Source organism: Balaenoptera ricei, chromosome 20 (assembly GCF_028023285.1).
Source record: "Balaenoptera ricei isolate mBalRic1 chromosome 20, mBalRic1.hap2, whole genome shotgun sequence".
NCBI classification, from domain to species: domain Eukaryota; kingdom Metazoa; phylum Chordata; class Mammalia; order Artiodactyla; family Balaenopteridae; genus Balaenoptera; species Balaenoptera ricei.
This window is the reverse complement of record NC_082658.1, coordinates 50501948-50528365: the sequence shown is the minus strand read 5'-3', so window position 1 is coordinate 50528365 and position 26418 is coordinate 50501948. Positions and strand designations below refer to the sequence as shown.

Sequence of the window (26418 nt, the reverse complement as noted above, 5' to 3'; positions counted from 1 at the left end):
AACCCATTCCTTTAAAGGAAAGGGTACGACCCGGGATCACACACTGCACCCTTCTAGTCTCAGTCTGGTGCAGCTCCTCAGTTTTCTGGGACTTCTATGACCTTGACATTTGTGGAAGTTACAGGCTAGTCATTTTGTAGAATGTCTTTCAATTTGGGTTTGTCCAGTGATTCTGCGTGATTAGATCCAGTTTCTGTATTTTAGGCCAAAACATCAGACTTCGGTGTTCTTTTCATTGTATTCTGTCTTTCTGTCCAGTTCTGGTGAAGTTACCTTTGTTCACCTGAAGCACAGCAAGGTGTTCCAGGCTCGTCTTGCTCTTTCCATGACCAGCCCTAGAATCAGCTGTATCACCAAGGAGCCCTGGTTCCTTTAGTGGAGGATGGTGTTTGGGTGCTGAACGTGCTCATTACTGGTGGGGTGTTGCTGCTCCCAGACTTTCTCATAGGATGGAGCTGGGGGACTGTAACATCTGTAGTTATTTCTGTATCTAGCTGACATATTATGATCGCACAGATACTTCCCATTCCAACCTAACACCACAAGGTTAACTTCTTGTCTTTTAAAAAATGTGACAGTGCCCTTATCCTTAACAAAACAAAAGCTGAGGAGGCTGTAGCTTAAAAGTGCAGGTTCTTGAGAGCTGTGTACACACACATCCCCTTCACGACACTGTTTGGAACAAAGACATAACAACACAGATAACATGTACAGAGTGCCAAGCACTCTGCTGTGCTGAGTACTCCACGTGAATATCTTAATCTTCACCACAACCCCATGGCATGTGTACTGTTATCTCTATTTTATTATTACAGTAATTGAGGCTTAGCAGTGAAGCCATTTGTTCAAGGTCACACAGTTTAGTGATGGAGCCAGAATGTGATCCAGGCAGTTTGATTCCAGCGCTTATGCTCTGTGTGCTCAAAAGCTGTTGAATGAGTAAAGAATGAAAGTTGAGCAGAAAACTCACGGATAATGAAGACATATCTAATGGGAAGTTAAAATATACACGTTATAGACATCCTGCAATTAGAATTTTCAAGTTGGAAAGGATTTGAGAGAGATGGCCACCACAGTATCCCCAACAAGAAGTTGTGTCCTCTGCTGCTTGGAAGGTGCCGGGGCAGGGACCACTCAGTGCTTCCAGAGAAGATCCCACCCTGTTTTCCAGCAGCCTTGCACTTCTGCCAAGCTGAGATCCACTCCCTGCACTCTCGATCCCTGTGTTCTGATGCCAAACTCTGGTGCCAAACTCTGCCCACCTGGCTGACTAGGCAAAGCCTCTAAGCAGAGCTCAGGAGAGGGAATTGCTGTTCCCTCCGCCTGGAATGCTCCCTGCCCCCCACCCCCCAGAGGGCCCATGGGATTTCCCCCCTCACTTCCTTCAGGTCTCTACTCAAATGTCACTTATCAGAGAGGCCCTCCACAGCCGGCTCATAAAAGAGCACTTTCCCACAGTCTCTCCGTCGCAGCAGCCTGCAGCCCCACCCGGCATAGTTTGTTCGTTCTCCCCGCACCTTGTCCCAGAGCATAAGCTCCTTGAGGAGAGACTTGGTCTGTTTTGGTTCACGGCTGAATTCAGGCTGGTTCAGGCCTGGAGCAGTTCCTTGCACAAAAAAAGATGCTTCATAAATATTTGCTGAATGAATGAAAGAAAGAGAGGAGCTTAAGAACTAAACCCCAACGATGGGACGCAAGGGAGAGAAATGGAAATCATGGATGGTGGGACCAATGACAGAGCTATAAATAGTATGGCTTTGGCCGTGTGTACACAGAATTCTATTCTTCTGATTTGCTTTGTGCACAAAAAAATGCTCTACCCTATCCACTGGCAGGATTGAGAAGAAGGAGGAATGTATTTGTTGTAGAGTTCCATCAACAGCAAAAGCCTTCAATTTTTCCTGTTTTTTCTGTTCCAGATGAGACAAAAGGACCCAGTGAAAGGAATGACAGCGGATGACTAAAGCCACTCCTCCCCCTTCTGCACTGTATGTACCGCATTTCTCACTGAGCATGACATAGACGCCAGAATCGGTTTGGGTCCTCAAGGCTTAGCAGCTCACTCTGGAGGCAGAAAGCCTGCTTCTTTCCTCATCCTGCCCTCTAGTATTAATGATGATCGCGATGCTTAATAGCTCTCAGGCTTCGGAAAGAGGAAGAGGTTATGACTGTTAAGACATTTCAGGGATCTATGTGATTGTACAAAGAACCACTCAGAGACAAGGAAAGGGTGGTGGGAAGTGCGGCTGGGGTGGGGGCAGTGGATGAGAATCAAAGCTTATCTGCACCTAATTACTCTTCCTCTCGTAACTTGAGCCATTTCAAGTTGAAGCTGGCATTCTGGGTGCTCCCTGTACCCCACCCTGTGCCAGAGCTATTCCCTGCCTCTCCCTTGGAATTTGCCGTCCAGACAGCTTTTCCTAGTGGTCCTTGTTGGGTCTGGTGCTTCATTTCCTTTCTCTCCATACCCTCTGATCCCAGACAAAGTCGTTCAGAGGCAGCATCTTTCAGATACTTGGAGAGTGTTTCTGCCCAGGTCATAGGACCAGGATGGGATGTCTCTTGTTTCACGTGGTCACTCTTTCCCAAGACCCTACATTCTATTAGCACCCAGTGTCCTGCACACCTCCAGACTTGCTGTTATTCCAGCAGCTCAGAGGGGATTAGGCATGGAATGAGAAGCCTGGTCCTGCTCCCCATCAGGCTCTGAGAGAAAATTATGTTATCAAATAAAGCCTGGTTGTCCTCTAGCACTACGGTGCTAAGGAGGCCTGGGCTTTTCACCAGCAGTGAAGCAAACCGCTGCTCGCTCTCCCTGCCCAGTGTGCTTGAGGAGAACTTCTGGGAGATAAAACGGTAGGATGAAGTGGATTGAGGAGATGCCAGCTTCTCATCACTGCTTGGACCTTAGTTTCCTCTCCCCCCGACAGCCCCCCACCACACTGCCTGGCATCCTTCCTTCCTTTTGCAAGTCCCCCATCAATGATTTACAGTGTGTTTCTGTTTTCCTCTGTTGCTTCCTTAATAATTGTATTTCTCTTCTAGTTTTGCAAGACAGTGGTCAACAGGAAGGCCCAGCAGCTCCACCCTCCTGAGTGACAGGCCATCTTCGGACGCAGCCTTTCTGTGCCCATTCTTCAGGCAACTTTGATCCCTTACTGTAGTTAATTCTAGATGCCCTTTAATATTGTGAACAAATAGACTGTCTGGTATTACGAAGCCCATGTGTGCGGGAGCCTGCCCCTCTGAGATATGTGGCGTGTAGGTGGCTGTATTTACAGCTCCTCCCTCTCCAACCATTGTGTTCTTGACCCATTTCTGTGTGCCCCCGCCCCCTTTATTTCCAAGTGACATTTTTAGTCATTCAAAATAGCTGCCTTTTGTGATGTGGTGATTTTAAACGATTTACTTTGTTAGTTTTCAACCTTGGGATAAACTTGAGGTATTTTGCTTCCTGGGCAAATCTTTGCAATTTTGAGTGCTCACCTGGGGAGAAGGGATGAGTTAGAAATACATATTTTTTTCCCCTCCAGTTCCACAGAACAGCAATGTGGCTTCATAACTCTGACCTCTGCTCCCAGTAACCCACTGTTAGAGCGCTCTAGGCACCATGGAAGTACCCAAGGCCCAGCCAACCTGTTTTGAAAATTAAACAAATACAAATAACCCCTGCCCCAGGCATTGCATCTCTGGTCACTAGTCTTAGAAATACCTATGGTTTCTTGGCTCTCCTGTTGCCCACTCTGTATCTCCGCAGAGCCCATAATGTGCCCAGGGCAACTCTACCTGGAGGGAACTGTCCCGTGTGGCCCTTAGAATTGAGTCTGCCCCATACCTACCTACTAGTCTGCCCCCCCGAGGAGCTCTGTATGTCCACGCTCCTCTTCCCTTTTGGGCTGGTGCTGCCACTCAGCAATAATCCCCTTTTCTCTGTGCTTTCTTAGTCTCCTGTCCTCTGTCTGAGGCTGGTCAGGACACAATGGGTCTTGATCTTTTCATGCTGCACAAAACAAGCATGCAAAAAGCTTTTTCCCAGAACATGTTCCCCCATGTCTCCAGTTGCTGGAAAGGAATTTGGGGATCAAGAACTCAGCTCATCCTGCCCCCATGCTGAGTTCTGCCCTGGACAATCAAAAGCAAGTAGCGATCGTAGTACGGAGCTCTACCGAAGCTGGCTGGTGAGAAAGTCCAGGCTCCAGGGGAGCAGAAGCTGCCGAGTGCTTCACGGTTCCCTGGGACTTGGCAGAGCCCGAGTATGCCTTCCCAGTGGGAGAATCTGAGATAGCTGTGGTGTCACCTGACATTTCCCAAACCTTGTGAAGTTTGTTGGCCGAGTGTGCAGTGACTCAAGCCCATGCTAGCCTGGGTGCAACTGCTAATGCGAGACCAAATCTCTGTTGGGGGAGTGAGAAGTAGAATGGGATGATCTGTCCTTAGGTTTTTGTCAGTTTGTTTTGCCTTACTCATTTCTAAGTGCAATAAGGGAGTGTCACACAGGATGAAACCTGTGACTTCCTGATGGCTGCTTCCCTGTGGCCCTCCTGGGGGTGGACAGACTCAGCGTGGTTAGCTCCCACCTTCATTGAGGCCCCTCTGGGGCCAGGAGATATCCTGTCACAGTCTCCTCACCTTGTGGGGTCTATAGTAGTGGATCTGGGGCAATTCAGTTGGTTATTAGCATCCCAACTGCTGGTAGCATTAATTTGACTGGGAAAGTTGAAGAGACATTCCTACTGGAGAAAAATATAAATGTTTTCCTACAAGCTCTGTATTAGCTATAATTATATTTGTGCTTAAAGCTTTCCCTTCTTACATTCATCAACTAAGTGAAGTCCAGATGTGGGTTAGCCTGGGAGAAACAAACGGTGATATTCTAGGCGGACTATTGTTTATGTGGTTTGAGGGTCAGCAGTTGACAGTCTCCTTCCTTCAGCTCTTCACTGAGATCCACACATATCACTCCAACTGTAGGGGCGGGGCTCGCTCCTTGTCGGCCTTTTCTCTGGCTCCTCCACCTCCACCTGTTGCCCCAGTTCAGCATCCACAAGAGCTGAACTGGCGTTTCCTGAGGTCAGCTGGATTTGGGGCTCCAGCCCACATCAACATAAGAAGGGACGTGCCTGGTCTGTTCCGTCCCCGTGGATAGTGTCGCTGCTGGGCAGCAGTGCTGGCTTCTTTTAAGTACCCCCCTTCCCTCCTTACCCACCCCCAAAACTGACTAGCACTCAGAGGGGCTTATGATGCAAGGCTCAGCTCCAGGGGTAGTACCTGAGGATGTGCCACGCCCCTTCAGACCAGCTGCTTTCAGGGCCGCAGTCCCAGTTGGAAGCAGCAGTGCCTCTGTAGGAGGGGTGCTGGGCTCTGGCCTTCTCATGGAGAGCGGCTGGGGACAGGGTCAGTATTGTGGACATGTGTATATCTTCCCAAATTCTCTTACAGTCCCTGCTGGGACTCCCTGACATATTTTGGTTGGTTCCTAGTGCTACTTCTTTTACAAAATACACTTTGTAGAACTGATTAGATTACCTTGTTTATTTAATGTGAGTTTGTGCCTTTTTGTCTCAATCTTCCAATATAGGTTATATTGGGGGAAAAAGCAGTCTAATAAAATCCTAGACAGAGCTTTCTGGAGTCCAGCTTATTGGTGATGTCCTTATGTCCATTTTACAACTTAGGTATCCTTAAACTCTTGCTCATCTCCCCGATTTTACCAGGGAAGGATTAGAAAGATACAGGATATCTCTGAAAATTGTTGGCATGTTGATTTCTGTAAACTAAAACAATCCCCTTATCATTTTACTTATGCAGATATCATATTTCTGAAAGTAATTTGGCCACTTTCTACTGGCAGTATTTCCTTTTTGCTTTTGTCTCCCCTCCTCTCCACATCCCTCTCTTTTACCCATCCTACCAAGGAAAACATTTATTTAAGGGAGTTCTTAACCCTGGCTTCCGAGTCTGTAAACCTCATGAAGCTTGTTTGTAAAGTTGTGGGGCATTTTTCTGGGGAGAGTCATGGCTCTCATCAGTTCTTCAAAGGAATCCCATGCACCGTCCTGCCCCCGCCCCCCCCGAAAAAAAATTAAGAACCAGTGATTTGAAAGAAATCATAGTCTTTGGCACAGTAAATAATCTTCATTTCATGTTTCGTCGTAAATAGAGGCAGTGACTTATTTTTCGTTCACTGATGTATAGTTTTCTGAGTCCAGGAGCCCCCAAACGTCCAGTGTGTAACAGTTTGCATGAGTTTGAAAAGCGGAAAACACTTGAACGTGAGAGTGGAGAATGGAGGCGCTCACTGACCAAGAGGAGAAAGATTACCTGTAGTTGGGAAAGAAACTGGATTACAGGCCGGACAGTGGGTGGCTGCGCCGCCTCCCCTCGCCCTCTGCCCCTCGGGACGTTGGGAACCTGGAGGGAGACAGCGCCGAGGACCAAGACCTCACATTCTGCGCTAGTGAAACGCGACGCGCTGGGGAGGGACGAGACGGCGGCTTCCGCCGGAAGACGACCCCTCCAGGCCGACGTCGCGCGGGGCACGCTGGGAGCCTCCTGGGCAGTGTCTGGCTCACGGCGCGCCCCGGCCGCCGGGCGGGGCAGTGTTGTATCGGGTTCTGGTGACACGAGGACACGCCTCTCTTACGTCCCCGTCCCCTAGGCCCCTTTCCCCTCAGCCTTTCACCGTTTCGCGCTCCTTGGAGAGTTCCGCCTCTTCCCCCGAGCCCGCCACCCAGAGCCCTCCGTGCGCTCAGACCCCGCCTCTTACGGAAGCCGAGGCGGAGGGTTGAAATCCGGAAGAAAAACAATCGGGAGAGGGAGCTGGCCGGCTGCACCTGCTGCCCGAGGGGGGCCGATCGGTCCAGGACAGGCTGCCGCGGGGAGACGCGAGCCGGCCGGGCCACCGCGTGGGGACGATGGCGGCCATGAACCCACAGACCGAGCTGAGAGTCAGGACGCTCAGGTGAGGAAGGTGACTGCGGGCAGGCCGGCCTGCTCGGGGCGGGATCACTGCCTCCGACCCAATCGGGGCTGCGGGGCTGGGGCAGAACCAGACTGGGAGAGAAGGGGCCAGACCTACAGGGCTGCTTCTAGTTCAGAGGCCTCCCACATTCTCCCAGGCCCGTATCGAGAGGGCTATGTTGGGCTCGAACCCCGCACCCCCTCCAAACTCAGGCCACCAAGTTCTTTCCCACTTGGACGCCCCAGGCAGGTGGCCCAGTTGGGTTCTGGAGGAGGCAGCAGTGTTGGGCTGTTTGAAGTTAAAAACATAACGAAGCATTCTCCCCTTAGCTCTAGAGTAGAAACCTTGTTCTTACTTTGGATCAGCACATACATCATGGGGTCTGCCTGATCCCGTTGTGACCTCCTGAAACCCAAAATCAGATTTAGATAAGATCCTTTAGTGAAGTGATAATAGCCTGGTCTCATGCTTGTTCTTTAACGAGGAACAACGCTAATCACCAACTTAGTGCCGGTCACGATGCAAGGATTTGCTGCTAATCGTGGGACCTAAAAGTGGGAACAAGAAATCCCGGCTTTGGCTCTCCATCCACTTAGAGCAGGTCCCTGGGAAAACAAGGAGCGTTAGAGTAAAAGAGCTGCCTCTTAATCCTCCGTTGGACAGCAGGGGGAGACCGTAAACAAACGAAGCACGGAACCTCTGGCTGAGTGCCTGGGAAGGTGGTTATTGTATTGTTTTATTGATGTTCATATGGAGGGGCAGGAAGTTGCTTTAAGCTGGCCAAGAATTTCTTCAATTTGTGCTCTTTAGAACATGGACCTCTAAGAACAGGGTCTGGTGGAGAAAAGATGTTTGAGGACATCCTGCCCTTTTCTTCCCCCCACCCCCCGCGCCCCCATTCTACACCTTCCACTGTTACAGGTCCTCCTCCTTACGGTGTGCCTAGGACTCACCTGAGGCTTGGTGGTTCTTCTTGGTCTCTGCAGGGTTTGTAGCCCCTGCCTGTTCTGTACTCAGCACAATCTGGGGGCTTCCTGGGAGCATTACTGTAACTATTCAAATGAAGAGATTTGCAAGTCTCTCCATCCCCTGAGCTGCTGATTAGATCCGTTGTTTCGCTAGGGTTTATGTGATGCTGAGGTGGATGTTATCCAACTGATGACTTTTCCCAAAAGAGGGTAGAGTCTTGAGAGAGATGTTGAGAAACATGTTATTTAGAATCTTCTTAGGCTCTTCTGAAATGCTTGGCAGAATTGGTTGTGCTCCAGAGATGAGTGAGGAAGGAAATGTGGTGCTGTTATCTCTGTTATTTTTGAAATTCCCCTGTCTTGCAGTACTAAGGCCTCTCACAAGGTGAAAACTGAATCTCCAGAATCTTTCTGGTGGTTGTAGCATCCCGTGGATTGAAGAGTGGGGGTGGAAAGTTGCTGACTGAGCCATAGATGAAGGGCTGGTGGAATTAATAAATTCCTGACAGTCCACCCCATCCACACCCCTTCCCTTGCCTGACTCCGAAACCTTTAGCCCTGCTTTGGCAGCTCTCCTAGTGTCAGCAGCACCAGTGCTGCCAGGTGTAGGGAGCTGTACGCCTGCACGGAGGAGCCAGTCCAGGGTGGGAATTTCCTGCTTCGGGGACAGAGGTGAAGATGAAGGGCTTGTAGTTCAGTGGCCCTATTCCCTCCCCCGGATGCAGAAACACACGTTTCCCATTCTGACTACAGCGGATTGTGGTGCAGCCGTTAGCAGGCGCAGTCCCCTGTCTGTTACCTGGACGAGGACTCATCCTCCTTCCTCCATGGCTTCCCTTCTCAGCATACATGTCGTGACATGGAACGTGGCCTCTGCAGCACCCCCTCCAGACCTCAGTGATCTGCTTCAGCTGAACAACCTGAACCTGAATCTGGACGTGTATGTCATTGGGTAGGTGTCTGCAGGGCCCGTCACGCATCCCTATATCTGAGATCAGGTTAAGCCTGACCAGTCCCAAGTTGTCCCTGTGGGGAACCGCTGTAACCTGTACGCCCTCACTCTGGAGTCTGAAGGCCAGGAGCTTTCAGCCTGCATCAGGGCCAGGCAGCGTCAGTTGTCCTGGATCAGCAATGGCAAGGGGTTGGCAGTCAACAGCCAGGGGAGGGAGAGACCATGGTCATGAGAGCCCAAGGCTGGAAAGTCGGCTGAGGGCAGTGCTAAATGTCTGCGGCAGAGCCAGTGCCCTCCAGGCCAGGGGGAAGCCTCTGACCTGGGATGGGCAGTTTGCAGGAAATGAACTGTGGGATCATGAGCCTCCTTTCTGACACTGCCTTTGAAGACCCATGGAGCAGTTTCTTCATGGATGTGCTTTCCCCTCTGAGCTTCGTCAAGGTAACTTATAAGTTCATGGGCAATTGGGAAATGTGTCTCATCTCTTATCACTAATCCCTAGTCCTTTGGTCTCCCACTCCAGCTTTCATGCTGTTTCCCTTTTATTTAAAGGCCCAAACCTCAGTTGCACATGGCTCCCTGGAGCTCCTGCCTGCCTTGTGTCGTTCAGAGGTAGCTGGAGCTGAGCTGGAACCCCAGGGGCTAGTTTAACACCTTGATATTTTTCAGGTTAGGAGAATTCCTTGGGGAGGTGCAGCAGGGCTTAGTAACACCTCAGTGCCTACCCCACCCCTTGCCTCCAATCTCTACTCTCAGGCCCAGCCTGAGATCTCGGAGCATAATAACTGCCACCATCTAGCGAGTGCTTACTTGGTGTTAAGCATTATAAGCAAACTCTTTATATATATTATTTTAAAATCTTAACTCTTTTGAAATATGGGTATTATACAGGTAAAACCAAGACTCAGAGGTCTCACAGGATGTCTGGGGTTCAGATCCAGATCTTTCAAACTTCATAACCCATGTTCTTGGCTACTGTACTTTATTGCTGTACTGATGATCTCTAAGGCTGACAGGTATCCCATGACTCGCCTGCTGGTATCAGAGGGTGTCCTCTGATCATAAGGGATATGCACCTCAAATTCTTAGGGGAGAAGAGGTTAGGAGAGGGGACACAGGTGTGGAGGAAAAAGGTTCTCAGTCTGTAGGGCCAGTATTCTTTGGGGAATCTTTAGACCATAGGAGCATCTACAGGAAGGCTCTAGATTGCTGGATCTCACCTTTCTGCCCTGCGCAGCCAAGGGATGAAGCACACTCCCACTCAAAATACCTCCAAGAAGCAATGCTCCTTGGAAATACCAGAATTCCTTTCTTCCCTTCCCTGGGTGACTGGATTTCTTCAGAATTAATTCTATTACCCTAATTTGCCTAAGGGTGCTGAAGCAAGAGCTGTGAGTCCTCCCGAGGAAGGCAGAGCCAGGAGGATGGCAGACAAGGTTTGGTCCTGCTGCTGAGGCTAAAAAATGCCAGCCCCCAAGCCCTTGGCTCCCTCCACATCACACTCGGGCCTCTTGCTGCAGACTTGGAGCTGGACCTTCTCGGAGGGCAGAACTGCTTCTCTCTCACCAACCACTCCCTTTCCAAGACTGGAGGCCTCCTTGTACCTCGGCTAACTGGCAAGGGATTGGCAGGATGGAATTGAGCCAAGGAAATGAGCTCATCTTGCGGCATGGACACAGCTCATTCTATCCATGCGGCCTCCCGAGGTTGGGAGAGCAGCCTGAGGGCCTGGCACCCAAAGAGATGACCTTTCTTCCCCGGGCCAAGAGTGGAGGTGAAGGGCGAGCCCTGCCTGCAGCCTATTCCTTAGCCAGAAGTTGCCAGCCACGGGTTGAGAAGCCTGGGGCTGACCCCCTTGGCAGGCTCCTAGGCTCCCAGCCACCTCCCTCTAGTCCCTTCCTTAGCTCCTCCTACTTCATTTCCTCCACTGGAACTTCCCCCGCGAGCCTCCTGCCTTTCCCCACAGCCACAGCCCCACCCCCACCTCCATCCTCCCTGCTCCACGCCCCCTTCCCTGCGGCTTCACGAAGTGGGCTGGTGCCTTTGTGGTAGAGCCCATCGCCCCAACCCACTCTATGGGTTCAGATTCAGCTTGAAACTCTTCCTGAATCTTTATCAGCTCCCTGGGAGTCAGTCCCTCATAGTCCAGCCCTTCGCCCACTTCCATTGTCATATTTGCACGCGAAGGGGAGAGACCGAGACCGGGGGTGGAGAGGGAGGCGGGGGACACATCTGAAGCAACCTCTGCCGAACCCTAGTTTCTCACACCTCCCTCCCTCGGTCTTGGATTTGGGGTTCCCCCTGCTTTGCCTCCTCCACCCAGAGCTCCTGGCCTGTGGGATCAAGTTTCATAATTCCTGGAAGGCCCCAGTACACACTCCCCACCCGGGGATTTCCTCCTTGGCCTCTGCACCTCATGCTCCGGAAATAGCTACTCGGGTGGTGGGTGTAGACAGCCTGCAGCTGAGAGGAGGGTCACTGGCCCCTTCCCACCCCACCTCCGCGGCCACAGAGAGCAGGGGTTTTGGCAGTCCTGATCCTTTGAATATCCAGGTAGTCCTACTGGTTCCTTAGTCTCTTTGAGCCTCAGTCCTTCATGTGCAGAACAGGGACGGTGCTGCCTTGAAGGGTTGGCTAGAAGATTAAATGCGCAAGGCAGTGTGTCAGTGGACGGTAGCTACTCTCCCCAGTCTGTGAACACACGTCCTCTGCGCTCGCTCTCATCCCCTCTGCGTGGCCTTCGTACACACCAACTGCCCACAGTCTATATTATTTCTCAGTAGCATTTTCTTAATTTTTTTCCACTGAGCTATAATGTATACAGAAATTAAGTGTACAGTTTGATGGATTTCTTTTGTTTTTGGCCACGCCACGCAGCATGTGGAATCTTAGTTCCTTGACTAGGGTTGGAACCCGTGCCCCCTGCAGTGGAAGCGCAGAGTCTTAACCACAGGACCACCAGGGAAGTCCCCAGGTAGATTTTTATATGTATATGCAGAACATGTTACCACTGGTCAAATCAAGATACAGAACATTTTCAGCACCCTAGAAGGCTCTCTCATGCTTCTTCCCTGCATTTACTTTCAAGAATCCCTAAACCAAAAAAATAATAGCTGCCAGTTAATCCAGCATCTTTGAGATAGATTCCTGCTTTATTAATGAGAAAATAGGCTGAGACTTGCCCAATATCAAATACTAAGAGCCCAAGCTGGGATTTGAACCCAGATCTGGCCCTTAGCCACTGTCCCATAGAGCATCTTTGAAGTTCTTTGAGCCCCGGCACACAGTACCCATGGAAACTCAGGAGGGCACTGAGGAGAAGAGCACCTGACCGTGCCTGGGCCAGGGCCGAAGAGTCGGTGCCTTCCTGATGGCAGGGTCCCTGGCAGCCTTGTCTTCTCTGCCCTCCACCCTCAAGCCCAGGAGCAGAAACTGGAACTTGCTTAGCTTCCAGAATACACCATTTGGCAACTGAGACTCCATCTGCACTGAGATGCCATAGGCCCCTGGGGCAGGACATCCGTGTGGATCAGGGCTCTCTAGAGCGCCCAGCACAGGGCCTGGAGGGACACGAATGACCGTTGCCCCTCTGTCCTGCAGGTCTCCAGTGTCCGCATGCAGGGGCTCCTCTTACTGATCTTTGCCAAGTATCAGCATTTGCCCTTTATCCAGATCCTCTCTACTAAATCCACCCCCACTGGCCTCTTCGGGTACTGGGTAAGGACTGAGCTGTTGTCTGAGTCAAGAGCTGGGGGGCCGTCTCTCACTGGGATGGGCAGGGCTGGGGGCTTTAGAGCTGGGCAAATGAAAAAGGGGGTGAAATGAATCTTGGCACTCTGTCCAGGCCAGTGCCCTGCATAGCCGCCTTCCCGCCTCAGCGGGGCTTAGCATCCCTAGGATGGCAGGTGGATGAGCTGGGCTCTGACGATGGAGAGGCCACTCTGGGAGCTGAGTGTCTGACTCCTGGGAGATCCCACAGGAGGTCTAGGATGGGAAAAGAGAGGTGTGTCCCCCCTAGAATGGCTTCCCACCCTTCTGCCCACCTACCAGGGGAACAAAGGGGGCGTCAACATCTTCCTGAAGTTTTACGGCTACTATGTCAGCATCATCAACTGCCACCTGCCCCCCCACATGGCCAACAATGACCAGCGGCTGGAACACTTTGACCGGATCCTGGAGATGCAGAATTTTGAGGCACAGGATATCCCCAACATCCTGGACCACGAGTGAGCATGCCGTTGTGAACTGCCGCCCCTGCCCTCTCCCCCAGGCCAGCCCAGGCAAGCGTGCTCTGCCCGGTCACTGCTCCCCAGCCAGAGGCAGTCCGCCCCATCTCCCACCCTCTCCCAGCCTCTTCCCTGACACCCCATCTGCTCTCCTCTGCAGCCTTGCCTGCCTGAGGTCTGCAACACCTTCCCTTTCCCTGGCCGCTCTGCCCTGCCTAGAAACTCTGGGCACTTCCGAACATCCCAGGTCAAGAACCTCGTGGTTCCTGAGGTCCCCGGAAGGGCTGGTTCTCAGCCTTGCCTGGTGCCCAGTTGAGGAGGGAGGGCTAGAGCCTGCTCCACATTTGCCACGTGCCCCTTGGGGCTCGTCTCTTCGGCTTAAATGGCGGCGGGGTGGGGGCCGTGAGAACAGTCCCGTTGGGCCCTGCCCTTGTCTTCACCTGATCTTCTCACCCACCCCTCGAGCTTCCTGCTCTCTGGCAGCCCTGCAGTGAGTGGCCAGAACCCCTGTGGTCCTGCCTTTTCTGACCTCGTCACAAACCTTCAGGCCGCCTGCTTTCCTTTCTTTCTGAAGCCTCATTCTCTGGTTTGGAGACATGAACTTTCGGATTGAGGACTTTGGGTTGCACTTTGTTCGGGAATCCATAAAAAATCAGTGCTACAGTGACCTGTGGGAGAAGGATCAGGTATCTGATGAGGGGAGGGCCCCGAAGGGTGGTCTGAGCCCATGGTGGGTGGAGGTCAACATGAGATGTGGGGAGGTTCTCTAGTGCCTGTTCTCCTTTCCCAGGCCGCCCAGGTCCCTGTTACCAGGCAGGGTGGGGTCTTACAGGGCTTCGCCTCGCCTCTGCGGGTGGGGCAGCCAGTCCTGTCCGGCCGCCCCAGTCCCCAGCTGGAGGAGCGAGGACGCAGCCACTGGGTGTGCGTGAGATTAGGGAGCGAGAAGGGCTTCGGCCTGCTGTGGCCCTGCGCCATCGCCAGCCCTCTCGTGTCGCTGTTGTCTTTCCCACCCCCAGCCTGGCTTGCCTCCTAGAGGATGAGATACCACCCCTTTGGGGGATCCTGGCTACCCCAGGCTCCCCTCTGTCACACGTCTGCTGGTGGCTGCCAGGGAGATGGAATTCAGAGCCTGGTCCCTATAGTCCAAGAACTGGGAAATGGCAGGCAGCTGCCTCCCCTGGGACCATGGGGTAATGTTTGCAAAAGGATCCAGCTGATCTCCCGGGGGTGAGGGCGCCGGGGGCTGGGGTGCCGAGGCTGCCGCTGGGGCAGTGAGGAGGTGGAGTGGCCGGGTTTGACTCTTGCCCCACTGCGATGGCATGTGCCAGCCCTTGACTGTAGCGTGGTGCCGGGCCGTTGGGGCAGGACTGCTGGGAGATGGGACTGTGCCTTTCCCTCCAGCTCAGCATTGCCAAGAGACACGACCCGCTGCTCCGGGAGTTCCAGGAGGGCCCCCTGCTCTTCCCGCCCACCTACAAGTTTGATAAGAACTCCAACAACTATGACACCAGGTGAGGGGGCTCCACCAGGAGAGGATCAGCCTGTCGCAGATCTGGGCCTGGGAAGTCAGATCGTGCTGGCCCTAGTGGCAGTGGGAGCTGCCTCCGAAAAGAAGTGTCGGGGAAGCAGGAATCGATCCAGCCATCACCTCTCGGGAGTGGCACCACCCGCCCCCCTCATGAGATGCTGACCGTGGGAGCTGTCCCAGATTGTCCGCAGAGAGAGCAGGAAGGGGAGACACAGTGCTGGCAGGAATAGGGGTTGGGGGCAGGGCAGGTAGAGCCAAAAGGGAGGGAAGACAGTTGATTGCTGACTTGAGGGGACTGTACTTCAGCATTCTGGGAACCCCTGCCCCAGAATGTTGTCCCTGTTGTCCCCGCTCCCCAGGGCTTTCTGATCCTACCCAGACAGGGGGGCAGAAAGCTTGGCTCAGCCAATTACTGGTATTACATAGCCCTGCCCCAGCTGTGAGTGGGTCGGGTACTATTTAGGAAGGTGAAGTAGTAACTGTCAGGGGGGAAGTTAATGGGGAATAATGTAGAGATAGTACATCTGGTAGTTAGAAGCACAGCTCTGCCCTTCATCAACTGTATGACCTTGGACGCGGTATTTAAGTCTCAATTTTGTCGTCTATAAAACGGGGATGATAACAATACCTATTTCACGGGGCTGAAGAGTAAATGAGACCTTGCATGTGCTCAGACCAGTGCCTGGCACCCGGTAAGCACTGTGGTAACTGCTGTTGTTATTTTTATTTTATTTTATTATTTATTTTTTATTTTTTTATACATTTCTTTATTATTTATTTTTGGCTGTGTTGGGTCTTCGTCGCTGCACGTGGGCTTTCTCTAGTTGCGGCGAGCGGGGGGCTACTCTTCGTAGCAGTGTGCAGGCTTCTCATTGCGGTGGCTTCTCTTGTTGCAGAGCACGGGCTCTAGGCGCTTGGGCTTCAGTAGTTGTGGCACGTGGGCTCAGTAGTTGTGGCACGTGGGCTCAGTAGCTGTGGCACGTGGGCTCAGTAGCTGTGGCTCGTGGGCTCTAGAGCACAGGCTCCATAGTTGTGGCGCACGGGCTTAGTTGCTCCACGGTATGTGGGATCTTCCCGGACCAGGGCTCGAACCCGTGTCCCCTGCATTGGCAGGCAGATTCTTAACCACTGTACCACCAGGGAAGTCCCTGTTGTAATTTTTAGATTCATGTCTTCAGGTGGCAGTTTTACTGAAAACCTTTCTCAGAAGCTGAGAAAGGGCCAAGTGACCACCAAAACCTTATGCTTAGGCAGAGGGGCAAAAGTAGCTCTGGCAAGAGGTCTCTGGCCCAATTTAGGGCAAGGATCCTCATCTCTTTGAAGAAAAAGAACCCTCTACATGCTATGAGGCTCTCTGTTTCAGCTGGAGCAGCTCCTTCATGTATTCCCCTAGCAGGACTGTCTTATGAGGGAGGTAGGAGGCGCCTCCAGGGCGGCCCAGGCCTCTGGGATTTAGCAGGTGAGTAGGTATGTCCACAGCCAGCCTGGGGTGAGAGGATAGAGCTGCTGGCCCAGTGCTGGAAGCCGTGTGGCAGAGCCACGATGTCCCCACCAAGCAAGGGGGAGAGCATGAGCCATTTCAGGTGTGTGGAGCAAGACAGAGTGGGGTCACAGCCAGGGCAGTGCACACAAGAAGAGGCCACGAACACTGAAAACAGGGTCCAGCCTGAGCTACAGTATAAGCCAGAAAGAAGGGAGGAGGTCAGGCTCCAGCTGGCCTGCTGGCCGGGTCCACAGCTGACAGTCTCCCCAGCCATCCATTGGAAATGAGGGTCCAATGGACTCACTGTGGAAATTGTCAGGCCTCAGTGGGACAGGCTGGGGCCTTGGGGGCTGGGACCCTCTACCAATTGACTTCAAAACCTCACTTGCCAGCAGGAAGAGAGCTGCTGACAGACCGTATGGCCAGGTGTCCTTCTGCCCACACCCCTGGTTATGGGAGGGACACCAGCAGGAGACTGGAAGTTACTGAGATGACCTAGAGAGGCTCCGAGATGTTCAAGGTCTTACCCAGGTGGCTCAGCTAGTGATGGCGGAGCTGGGGCTCAGACCCAATTCTCTGGACTGTGTTGCCCACGATGCCTTCCTCTAGCCCACAGTGCCTCTGGGTTCACAGCCAGTCTTGCCAGCAGCAGCATAAAGGAGGGCAGGATCGGGAGAGCAAAGGCTTGCTAAGGAGAAGGCAGATATTATTTCCACATAATAGGTATAATCCACGTTGTGACTGACATTATTGAGTGCTGACCATGGGCCAGGCATTGTGCAGAGTGCTTTGCCCGCATCAGTTCACTTCATTCATACTGTATCTTCATTAGGTAGACGCTGTTCATACTGACTTTTTTACAAATAAGGAAACTGTGTCTCAGAAGATCTAAGTAAGGTAGTAACAGAGTAAGTGACAGAGCAAGGATTTGAACTGCAGTCTTTGTGAATCCAGTTCCCCTTGCCGGGAGCCCAGGAAATGAAGGAATGTCTGGACAGGAACAGGGGCCTTATGGGGGGACATCCTAACTGAAATATTCCCAGCTGGGAGCTTCTGTGGTGGGCAGGGCCTGAGCCCCACATAGTGAACAGAAGCATTCCTGTCTGATCAGTCTGTTATTCATCCTTGAAAGCCCAGTTCAGACATCATCTGAACCATCTGAAAAGCCTTTCCTGACCCTTGCCCATTTCACTGAGAGTTCTCTCCTTCCCTTATGCTGCCTGCAAGCCTTGCACACACCATGCTTTCAGTGTTGCTTTTAAGACACAGCGTGCCTTTCTTGCTGTGCTATGAATGCCCAGCGCACAGAGACTGGATCTGATTTATGACCGTCCCTGGTGTGTAGCGTAGTGCCTGGCATATGTTTGAACTGGGAGCCTGAGAGGACAAAAGGAAAAGATAAGGTATTTAAGGAGCAACCAGTCTAGTAGAGGGACCCACCCAGAGTGAGAGAGCCAAATAAACACTCTCAAGTCCAGGAGTTGGCCCATAGAAGGTTCCAGAACTCTGTGTGGAAGTGCTGAAGGAGGGTGAAGCAAATGGTAAGGAGGCGGGCAGCTGAAGCCAGGAGGAGTCAATGAGAGTTATTGTCAGGGAGGCAGAAAGGAGCGCAGGCATTCTGATCAGTCAGCAGCGCTGGTGAGAGGCATCTTGAGTGGAGCTGACCCGCTGTACAGAGGGACCGAGCTGCATGCGGGGCATGGTACGGAGCTTTGCCCGGCCTCGGCAGCATCCCGGAGCCAAGGTGTAATGAGAAACGAGGTCAGCTCCATTACACGGGAGGGCGAAAGGGCTGAGGGCAGGAAATCCTATTAAAGTCAGGGATTGCAATGGTTTTGTTACAGTCGACAGGAACCCAGTCCACCTCTCCGCTAGGCAGTGAGCAGAGGATGTTATGATCAGTCTAGTCAAGACTCGACTCCAGAGTTCAACGAGACACTTAGAAGCCATCATAGGGAGCCGAAAGGAAAAGTGCTCTCAGACCCAAAAATGGAACACATCACTACTTTTGGGTCAGTACACTGGCTCAAGTTTTCTAGGCTCTTAAGCCAGGAGAATCTTGCAGAGCTCCTTGGTTTTAATTTTTAGAAAGTAAAGACATACTACAGGCATACCTGGGAGATATTGCGGGTTTGGTTCCAGACCACCGCAGTAAGGCTAATATCACAATAAAGAGTCACACAAATGTTTTGGTTTCCTGATACATAAAAAAGTTATGTTTACACTATACTGTAGTCTGTTGAGTGTGTGATAGCATTATGTCTAAAAAAAATGTACATACCTTAATTTAAAAATACTTTATTGGTAAAAAAATGCTAACCATCATCTGAGCCTTCAGCAAGTCATAATTTTTTTTCTCAATAGTAACATCAAAGATCACAGATCACCGTAACAATTACAACAATAATGAAAAAGCTTGAAATATTGTAAGAACTACCAAAATGTGACTCAGAGACATGAAGGGAGCAAATGCTGTTTAAAAAATGGTGCTGGGGCTTCCCTGGTGGCGCAGTGGTTAAGAATCCGCCTGCCAATGCAGGGGGCACGGGCTCAAGCCCTGGTCCGGGAAGATCCCACATGCCACGGAGCAACTAAGCCCGTGCGCCACGACTAGTGAGCCTGCGTTCTAGAGCCCACGAGCCACAACTACTGAGCCCACCTGCCACAACTACTGAAGCTCGCGTGCCTAGAGCCCGTGCTCCGCAACAAGAGAAGCCACTGCAATGAGAAGCCCACACACCACAACGAAGAGTAGCCCCCGCTCGCCGCAACTAGAGAAAGACCGTGTGCAACAACGAAGACCCAACGCAGCCAAAAATAAAATAAAAAATAAAATAAATAAATTTATAAAAAAATAAAATAAATAAATAAAATAAAAAATGGTGCTAATGGTCTTGCTCGATGCAGGGTTGCCACAAACGTTCAATTTGTAAAAATCACAATATCGGCGCAGTACAAGAAAAGCAAAGCACAAGGAAACGAGGTGTGCCTGTAATCTCCAGAAAGAATTCTTGTACTCAGTCACGACCGTTGAGCCAAAAAAAGCATTAGTGATGGGACTTCCCTGGTGGTGCAGTGGTTGAGAATCCGCCTGCCAATGCAGGGCACACGGGTTCGAGCCCTGGTCCGGGAAGATCCCACATGCTGCGGAGCAGCTAAGCCCGTGCACCACAACTACTGAGCCTGTGCTCTAGAGCCCGCGAGCCACAACTACTGAGCTCGCGTGCCACAACTACTGAAGCCTGCGCGCCTAGAGCCCAAGCTCTTCAACAAGAGAAGCCACTGCAATGAGAAGCCCGCGCACCGCAACAAAGAGTAGCCCCCGCTCGCCGCAACTAGAGAAAGCTTGTGCGCAGCCATGAAGACCCAACATCGAAGACCCAATGCAGCCAAAAATAAATAAACAAATAAGTAAATAAATAAATTTATTTAAAAAAAAAAAAGAATGAACAATACAGGTGCCCAGTGATGAATGTGGACCAGTCCATGGCAAAGGAGGAAAGGGAGACAGGCTGAGGTCCCAAGGAGGAAGGAGAGCCAAGCTGAGGTACTGAGGGGGAAGGAGAGTCAGGCTGTGGTCAGGACTTGGGGAGGATCCTGATGGGACAGCAAGTATGGGCTCTTGACCATAATAGGGAAGTGGAGGGGGGAGGATGCTTTGAAAGGGAGAGTGGTACTTTCATGTGGTTCATTCCCAAGTTTTAAGAATTGCTAGGCACTGAATGTCCAAGATTGGTTTGGAGATTGAGTGTCTGTTGTCTCTGGGATGGCAATACCACATTCCGATATCCCCTGAACACTCCTCAGAAGAGTGAAAGATTGAAACAACCCAGGAGCCCCGAGCAGAGGTGGTTTAGCCAGTTCCCACTTCTTGACCACTCCCTCGACAATGTCTCTTTAAAGTAAGCACTGTTATCACCCCATCTTAAGAGTGGAAGAAACTGAGGTTTGGAGTGATGAAGTCACTTGCCCAAGGGCAGAGCTTTGTTTTAGACTAAGTTACTGGTTTGTTGTAAAAGGATATAACTCAGAAGCAGGCAGACGGAAGAGATGTGTAGGACAAGGTATGGGGAAGGGGAAGGAGCTTCCATGCCCTCTCCAAGGGCACCACTCCCCAGATTCACTAACCTGGAACCACATAGCTCTTAATGAACAGGGGCAGAACCTTCCCCCAGCTGGTCTCTGATACTAGAGTCCGAGTTCACCACCGAGGCACCATTCTGCCTCTATTGCTGGAAAACCATATTGCTATTGAAGTGATGGAAGTATATCAGAAATGTTTGTTTAAAATAGTAAGTGAATAAAGCAGAAGACAAAATAGAAATTCAAACTGATTATAAGCATATGAAGCTGTATATGTTAAGATTAGGTGGGCAGGGCTTCCCTGGTGGCGCAGTGGTTAAGAATTCGCCTGCCAGTGCAGGGGACGTGGGTTCCAGCCCTGGTCCGCGAAGATCCCACATGCCGCGGAGCAGCTAAGCCCGCGTGCCACAACTACTGAGCCTGCGCTCTAGAGCCCGTGAGCCAGAACTGCTGAAGCCTGCACACCTAGAGCCTGTGCTCCGCAACAAGAGAAGCCACCGCAATGAGAAGCTTGCGCACCGCAACGAAGAGTAGCCCCCGCTCGCCGCAACTAGAGAAAGCCCGTGCACAGCAACGAAGACCCAACGCAGACAAAAATAAATAAAAATAAAATAAATTATTAAAAAAAGATTAAGTGGGCATTTTTCTAAAATATATTTTTCACTTTTTTTAAACCATTTTATTTATTTTTTTTAAGATTTAATTTTATTTATTTTTGGCTGCGTTGGGTCTTCGTTGCTGCATGCAGGCTTTCTCTAGTTGCGGCGAGTGGGGGCTACTCTTCTTTGCGGTGCGCGGGCTTCTCATTGCGGTGGCTTCTCTTGTTGCAGAGCACGGGCTGTAGGTCCAAGGGCTTCAGTAGTTGTGGCACACGGGCTCAGTAGTTGTGGCGCATGGACTTAGCTGCTCTGCGGCACGTGGGATCTTCCCGGACCAGGGATCGAACCCGTGTCGCCTGCGTTGGCAGGCGGATTCTTATCCACTACGCCACCAGGGAAGTCCCTAGGTGGGCATTTTTGAGGAAAGAGAATGAGCTTGGGTTTTTGTTTTTTTTTTAGTTCTTTGGGTTTCACGAGCACTTGTTGAGTACCTACTGCATGCCAGGCTCTGTGCTAATGCTGAGGATACACAGGAGATGCCAAGCGTCCGTCCTTACCTTCCAAGCTCACATGCTAACTGATAGGCTGACTGGGAAACAGTAAACTACAATATAATGTAATAGGAGATGTACTTGTGTAGAATGCTTTGGAAGCAGAGAGGTCAGTGACGGCTTTATGACTAAAACAGCACTGGAACTGGGCCTCTCCCTGTGACAAAGGGAGTTATAGATAGCAAAAGCTGTAAGAGTAGAGGCCCAGAGGCTTGAGAGGTTCACCATGGTGAGGTGGGTCTGGGGCAGAGGAGGGAGATAAGGTAGCACAAGGGGTGTCAGACTCCTGCGCACCTTGAAAGCCACATTTGGAGACTTGAGCTTTATTCTGGAAGCAGTGAAGACTCCTTAAAGGTTTTAAAGCAGCGAATCATCTGACCAGGCTATATGGTCTCTCTTATGCCCGTCAGGGAAGCTGGTGAGTAAAGAACAGGTGGGAGGTCTTTCACTTGACTCTTGAGAACAAAGCATCACAATAGCCAGTGTATGCAGAGAGTTTATGTTGTACGAAGCATGGTGCTAAACATTTTTTGTGTTTCATCTCATTTAATCATCTCAGCAACCCTACGACATAACTACTATTATCTCCATTCTACAGAGGAGGAAGCTGAGGCCTAAGAGGGGTTGGCCTGGTGATTAAGGGCACATGCTCTGTGGTCATGCTGCCTGGCCTTGAGTCCTGGCTCTACCACTCAGTGGCTGTGTGACTTTGGGAAAGTTACTTCCCCTCCAAGACTCATTTTCTCCGCTTGTGAAGAGTGAAATAAATAGTTCTGGTTGCAGGCATGTAGTGAGCATTCCCTAAATGCTTCCCTTTCCTTCCCTAAGGTCGGGTCTTTAGTATGGGGGAAGCCAAATTCCAGCTCAGGTCTGTCTCACTCCAAATTCCAAACCTCAGCTTCTTTGATGTTCTGCTGCTTTTGTTCAAGAAATAAGAAAGGCTTTAAACGGGATGTTTCTGAGTCACAATTCGATTGTGACCCTCTAGTCTACTGAGGGTCCTTGGCCGAGTCTGACAAAGGCCAGCATACTTTTGGTTCCATTGGACACCCTCCTGCCTGCTGCCATGCTGGTCTCCAGCTCTGGCCCGGGGGGGTCTCGTGACTGCTGACAGGCCCTGGTGTTAGGGAATCCAGCAAGCTCGTGGGTCCCTTCCTGCTCACCTGCCAACCCTTCTCTCCCCATTCTTCCTCTCCTCCCACCCCCAGTGAGAAAAAGCGCAAGCCCGCATGGACCGACCGCATCCTGTGGAGGCTGAAGCGGCAGCCCCAGGCCGCCGTCCACACCCCGACGCTGTCAGCCCCCCACTTCACCCTGTTTCCGAGGAGCTACGTCAGCCACATGCTGTACAGCATCAGTGACCATAAGCCTGTCACTAGCACCTTTGACTTGGAGGTAAATTTCTGGGCTGCCCGGCACTTGGCAGAGGAGCAGCCGTGCTGGGCCACATCCCCAGACCCTCCCGCCCTGGGTTCTCATGTCAGCAGATGCCCCAGGGGAGACCTTTGGGAGGACATGATTGCCTTTCCTCTCGGGTCAGGTATCCCAGCTCTTCTTAGGAGCTGTTGATGGCTCTGTCTGTCAAAAATGTGTTCAAACCCTTTGTCAATAGGTTTCCATTTCCTCTTGGTACTGTCCCTTGGGGCTCCTGAGTTCCATTATGCTTATTACCTACCATGTGAAGTAGGACTTGCTTTCATTTGTCTTACACCTATCAGGCTCAGGTTGCAAAGGGAGCCCCCTCCATCCTTGTATCTTGCCATCTCATGACCAAGGCGGTGTTCACCTCCTTTGAGCTGCTGGCTGCCCTCTTACTGTTTGTCTGTCTTTATACCACTGTGTCCCTTCACATGCCTATAGCTGTTCTCACCAGAGGCCCCCAAATTGGATTTGGGCCTTTGGGTCAGGGACCGTGAAGGGCCTGCGAGCAACTCCCTGGCTTCTTTCTTCAACCTGTCGGCAGCGCCCCTGACCTCCCCCACCCTAACGTTCCTCAGCACTTGGCTCTCTGCTTCGTTACCCAGCCGGCCCCCAGTCTCGTCCTCCTGGCAGGGCCAGCCATCCCCGATCAGCCTTTGGCCCTTCTTTCCAGCTGGCCAGCCAAGGTCTGATACTCTAAGGGCAGCCTGGTAGAGTTCATCAGTGGGTGCCCCTCCATCCCTCCCCACTGACCCTGACCGTTGCAAGGGCACAGTAAGGACATTCATCTCAGGGAAGGGAATGATGCTGTGGGACTTCAACCCCTTCCCTCCCCTGTGTGTAGCTGAAGCCATTGGTATCTGCCCCACTGATCACCCTGCTGCCCGAGAACCTGTGCACCGAGGAGAGCGACCTGCTGATCAGCTACTCCCTGACCGCAGACTTCCTCAGCAGCCCCTGGGACTGGATTGGCCTGTACAAGGTGACGTGGCAGGCGGGCAGGGAGCCCACCAGTCGCACCCCCCCCCCCCACCAGTTTATCTATTCTGAGTGCTAATGGGAGTTGGGCACAGAGACTGCAGAGCTACCCTCATCCACCCCAGGGGTCCTTGCCCACCAAGGGGCTAGCAGTGAAGGGGAAGAGGCAGGTGGTATGATGGCCAGCCTTAGAAATGAGACCATCCTCTCCGTAGGACTTGACATGGGTCCCGTGTCCTCCCAGACCACTGACCACCCGCCCGATCCCCCCTCCCACAGGTGGGGCTGCGCCACATTAATGACTACGTGTCGTATGTCTGGGTCAGGGACAACCACGTCTCCTTCAGCGACGGGCTGAATCAGGTACCTGCCCCCTTTCCTGAGACAGGTATTCCACATCTCCAGCAGGCGGGCTTGTCTGACCTCTCCCCTGTCTTCTGGAAGGAGCAGAGAGCTGGATACCTAGTCGCTGAGAGCTGAATGGGGCCTGGGGCCGTGGAGCTGATCCACTTCCGTCTGTCCTTCCCTCCAGGTGTACATCGACATTAGTGACATCCCTGAGACTGAGGATCAGTTTCTCCTTTTTTACTATAGCAACAACCTACATTCTGTGGTGGGGATAAGCAAACCCTTCAAGGTAATGGATGCTGGTGGGTAAGAGGAAGGGTAGCCCAGAAGACTTGAGCCCATCACCAGTTCCCTGAGGCCACGGGCCGAGGAGCCGACCCCTACCATGGAGCCGAATCCTTTGGGGGATGGGGGAGACAGAAGGCACGGAGTGAAGCCTGCCCTCGTCCCTTCCGCTCACTGCCTGTTTTACCCCTGCAGATCCAGCCTCGCTCCTTCTTGGCGGAGGGCCCCCTGGATGAAGCCCAACCACAGATCTGAGCCGGGATAGAGTGAATCCAGGGCGGAGGCTGGAGCTGGCAACCAGCTCTGCCTACCACTGCCAGGAGTGCTGGGGGCCCAGCCCGGCCCCCTGAGGAGGCAGCGGTATCCTCCACCTCCCAGGGGGACCTCTAGCCACACTCCTTTGCTCTCTCCAGTCCAGATCTCTGGAATCGGCCCCTTAAATACAGGTTTTTTTTGCTGAGGTGTGAGTGAAACCAGCTAGTTTGTCAACAGTGAAGATCTAGACAGTCCACTGGATGTGGGAAGGACCCTCTGGCCTGCATCTCATTTCTTGATTTCCCCCACACACACTTCCAGCCCCGCCCAAGCAGGCCTGCCAGGCACATGCCCCATCTGGCACAGGCCTGCATTCTTGTCACACCACCCTGGGCCTTAGGCTGCCTGGGAGGGGGAGATGCTCCCATTTGTACAGGCTGCGGAGACTGGTTGGCCCACATAGCACTGGGTTCCAGGAGTCTTGGCATCTCGTTGCCTGTCCCCCTGAGGGGTGGGCAGAGGATCTGGGATCCCTGCTTTCAGTAGAAGCAGATGACTAAGTAGGCAGGATGGAGGAGCCCTCCACCCAGGCTCTTCTGTAGGGGTTGTGGGCAGGCTGATGTGTGTCCTTCTGCCAGCAGCACACACACCCCACCCCCACCCCTGGCTCAAGGAGTCCAACTCAGGAAGTTCCAGGGTCTGAGCAGAGGACTGGACCCAGGTTCGCTTCTGCTAGTGGGTCAGGCTCCATGCCCCCAACCTGCCCTCTTGTGAAGGGCTGGCAGGTGGTAGAGGACCTATGGCCACAGACTTTTCCAGGGTGGTCCTTGCCCCATCCAGGTCGTCTGCCCCTACCCTCGCCTGCCATCACAGGCCAGAAACCTGCCCTTTGTCTAGACCACTCTGGGACCTAGAAGTGGGGGCAGGCGGAGAGGAGAGTCAGAATCAAGATGTTCTGGAGAATCTGGCCCAGGGGTCTTCAGAGAGCATTCTCCAGCTGCTGTGTGGACACGGCCCGGCCCCACTCCCACCATTTGCCTCCAGCCGCCGTTGACTCTACAGCCTGTTTCCAAGGAGAAGACACCTCAGGGAGCCTGCTCTGTGACTATTAACACCCAGCCTATGACCTGAGACTGAGGGACACTCCAGTTGCTCTGCATTCCTACTTCACCCTGGGAGCCATCAGGAACTGTCCCTCTGGCTTCTAGCAGGCCATGGCCGTCTGTGTTCTGTGGCTGTTGCATTGGGGGATAATTAGAAACATGGCTTTTACACTTGTGACTCCTTCATGATAGTGGTGGGAACGGGCACACGCTCCTGGGTCCTTGCTAGACTCCAGGACGAGGGCCCTGTTATCCAGACTAGACTATGTCTGTGGATGACAGATGTTGCCCAGGTGGGAATGGGATGAGGTTCTGGGATGGTGGCCCTCTGAGTCCCTGGTCCAGGTGGGGCATGGCTCTTATGGTGTTGGACACTTCGTTTACTCTGCTGCTGAGTAGGTAGAATGGGTTTCTTGGGACTGAACTCTCAGAAAATGTGCATACTCTGCTCTCACCGATTCATCCCTCCTCACCCGGCACTCCCTCACACCTTAGTCTTGAGCCTTGGTCCTGGGTTAAGCTCTCCAAAAATGTCACCATCTCTTCTCTCTGCCCCACCTCTCCCCTAGATCCCTGTACCCTGAGGTCCCCACGATAACTTCTATCCCTGCCCCCAACACACATACCTGAGGGACCCTGAACCCTTGAACTCACCACCTGTTTCCTTCTCACGCACAAC

General features: G+C 52.3%; 2 protein-coding genes and 1 long non-coding RNA gene across 4 annotated transcripts in view; 2 read left to right on the top strand and 1 right to left on the bottom strand.

Annotated features, from left to right (window-relative positions):
• Positions 1–5622, top strand: part of PITPNA (phosphatidylinositol transfer protein alpha) — a 37325-nt gene extending 31703 nt beyond the window's left edge. The window contains exons 11-12 of the mRNA XM_059907854.1: positions 1920–1988; positions 3046–5622. Coding sequence (XP_059763837.1) covers positions 1920–1964 — 45 coding nt within the window. The 3' untranslated portion in view covers positions 1965–1988; positions 3046–5622. The remainder of the gene's footprint in view (positions 1–1919; positions 1989–3045) is intronic.
• Positions 5623–6115: 493 nt separating this feature from the next.
• LOC132355943 (uncharacterized) lies at positions 6116–6495 on the bottom strand. The gene is made up of 2 exons (XR_009499723.1): positions 6412–6495; positions 6116–6321 (listed from the first exon to the last, which is right to left on the bottom strand). It is a non-coding gene; the product is annotated as an uncharacterized LOC132355943 (long non-coding RNA).
• Positions 6496–6614: 119 nt separating this feature from the next.
• On the top strand, positions 6615–25908 carry INPP5K (inositol polyphosphate-5-phosphatase K). Of its 2 annotated transcripts, XM_059907420.1 has the most exons (12): positions 6615–6961; positions 8774–8881; positions 9214–9322; positions 12482–12598; positions 12932–13107; positions 13682–13793; positions 14509–14618; positions 22560–22746; positions 23615–23752; positions 24028–24111; positions 24281–24385; positions 24577–25908. In XM_059907420.1, the coding sequence occupies exons 1-12, from the start codon at positions 6915–6917 to the stop codon at positions 24634–24636; spliced, it is 1353 nt and encodes a 450-aa protein (XP_059763403.1). In that variant the 5' UTR covers positions 6615–6914; the 3' UTR covers positions 24637–25908. The 2 variants fall into 2 exon arrangements, with proteins under 2 accessions (XP_059763403.1, XP_059763402.1); XM_059907419.1 differs by lacking the exon at positions 6615–6961 and having other exon boundaries at positions 8649–8881.
• Positions 25909–26418: the final 510 nt, after the last annotated feature.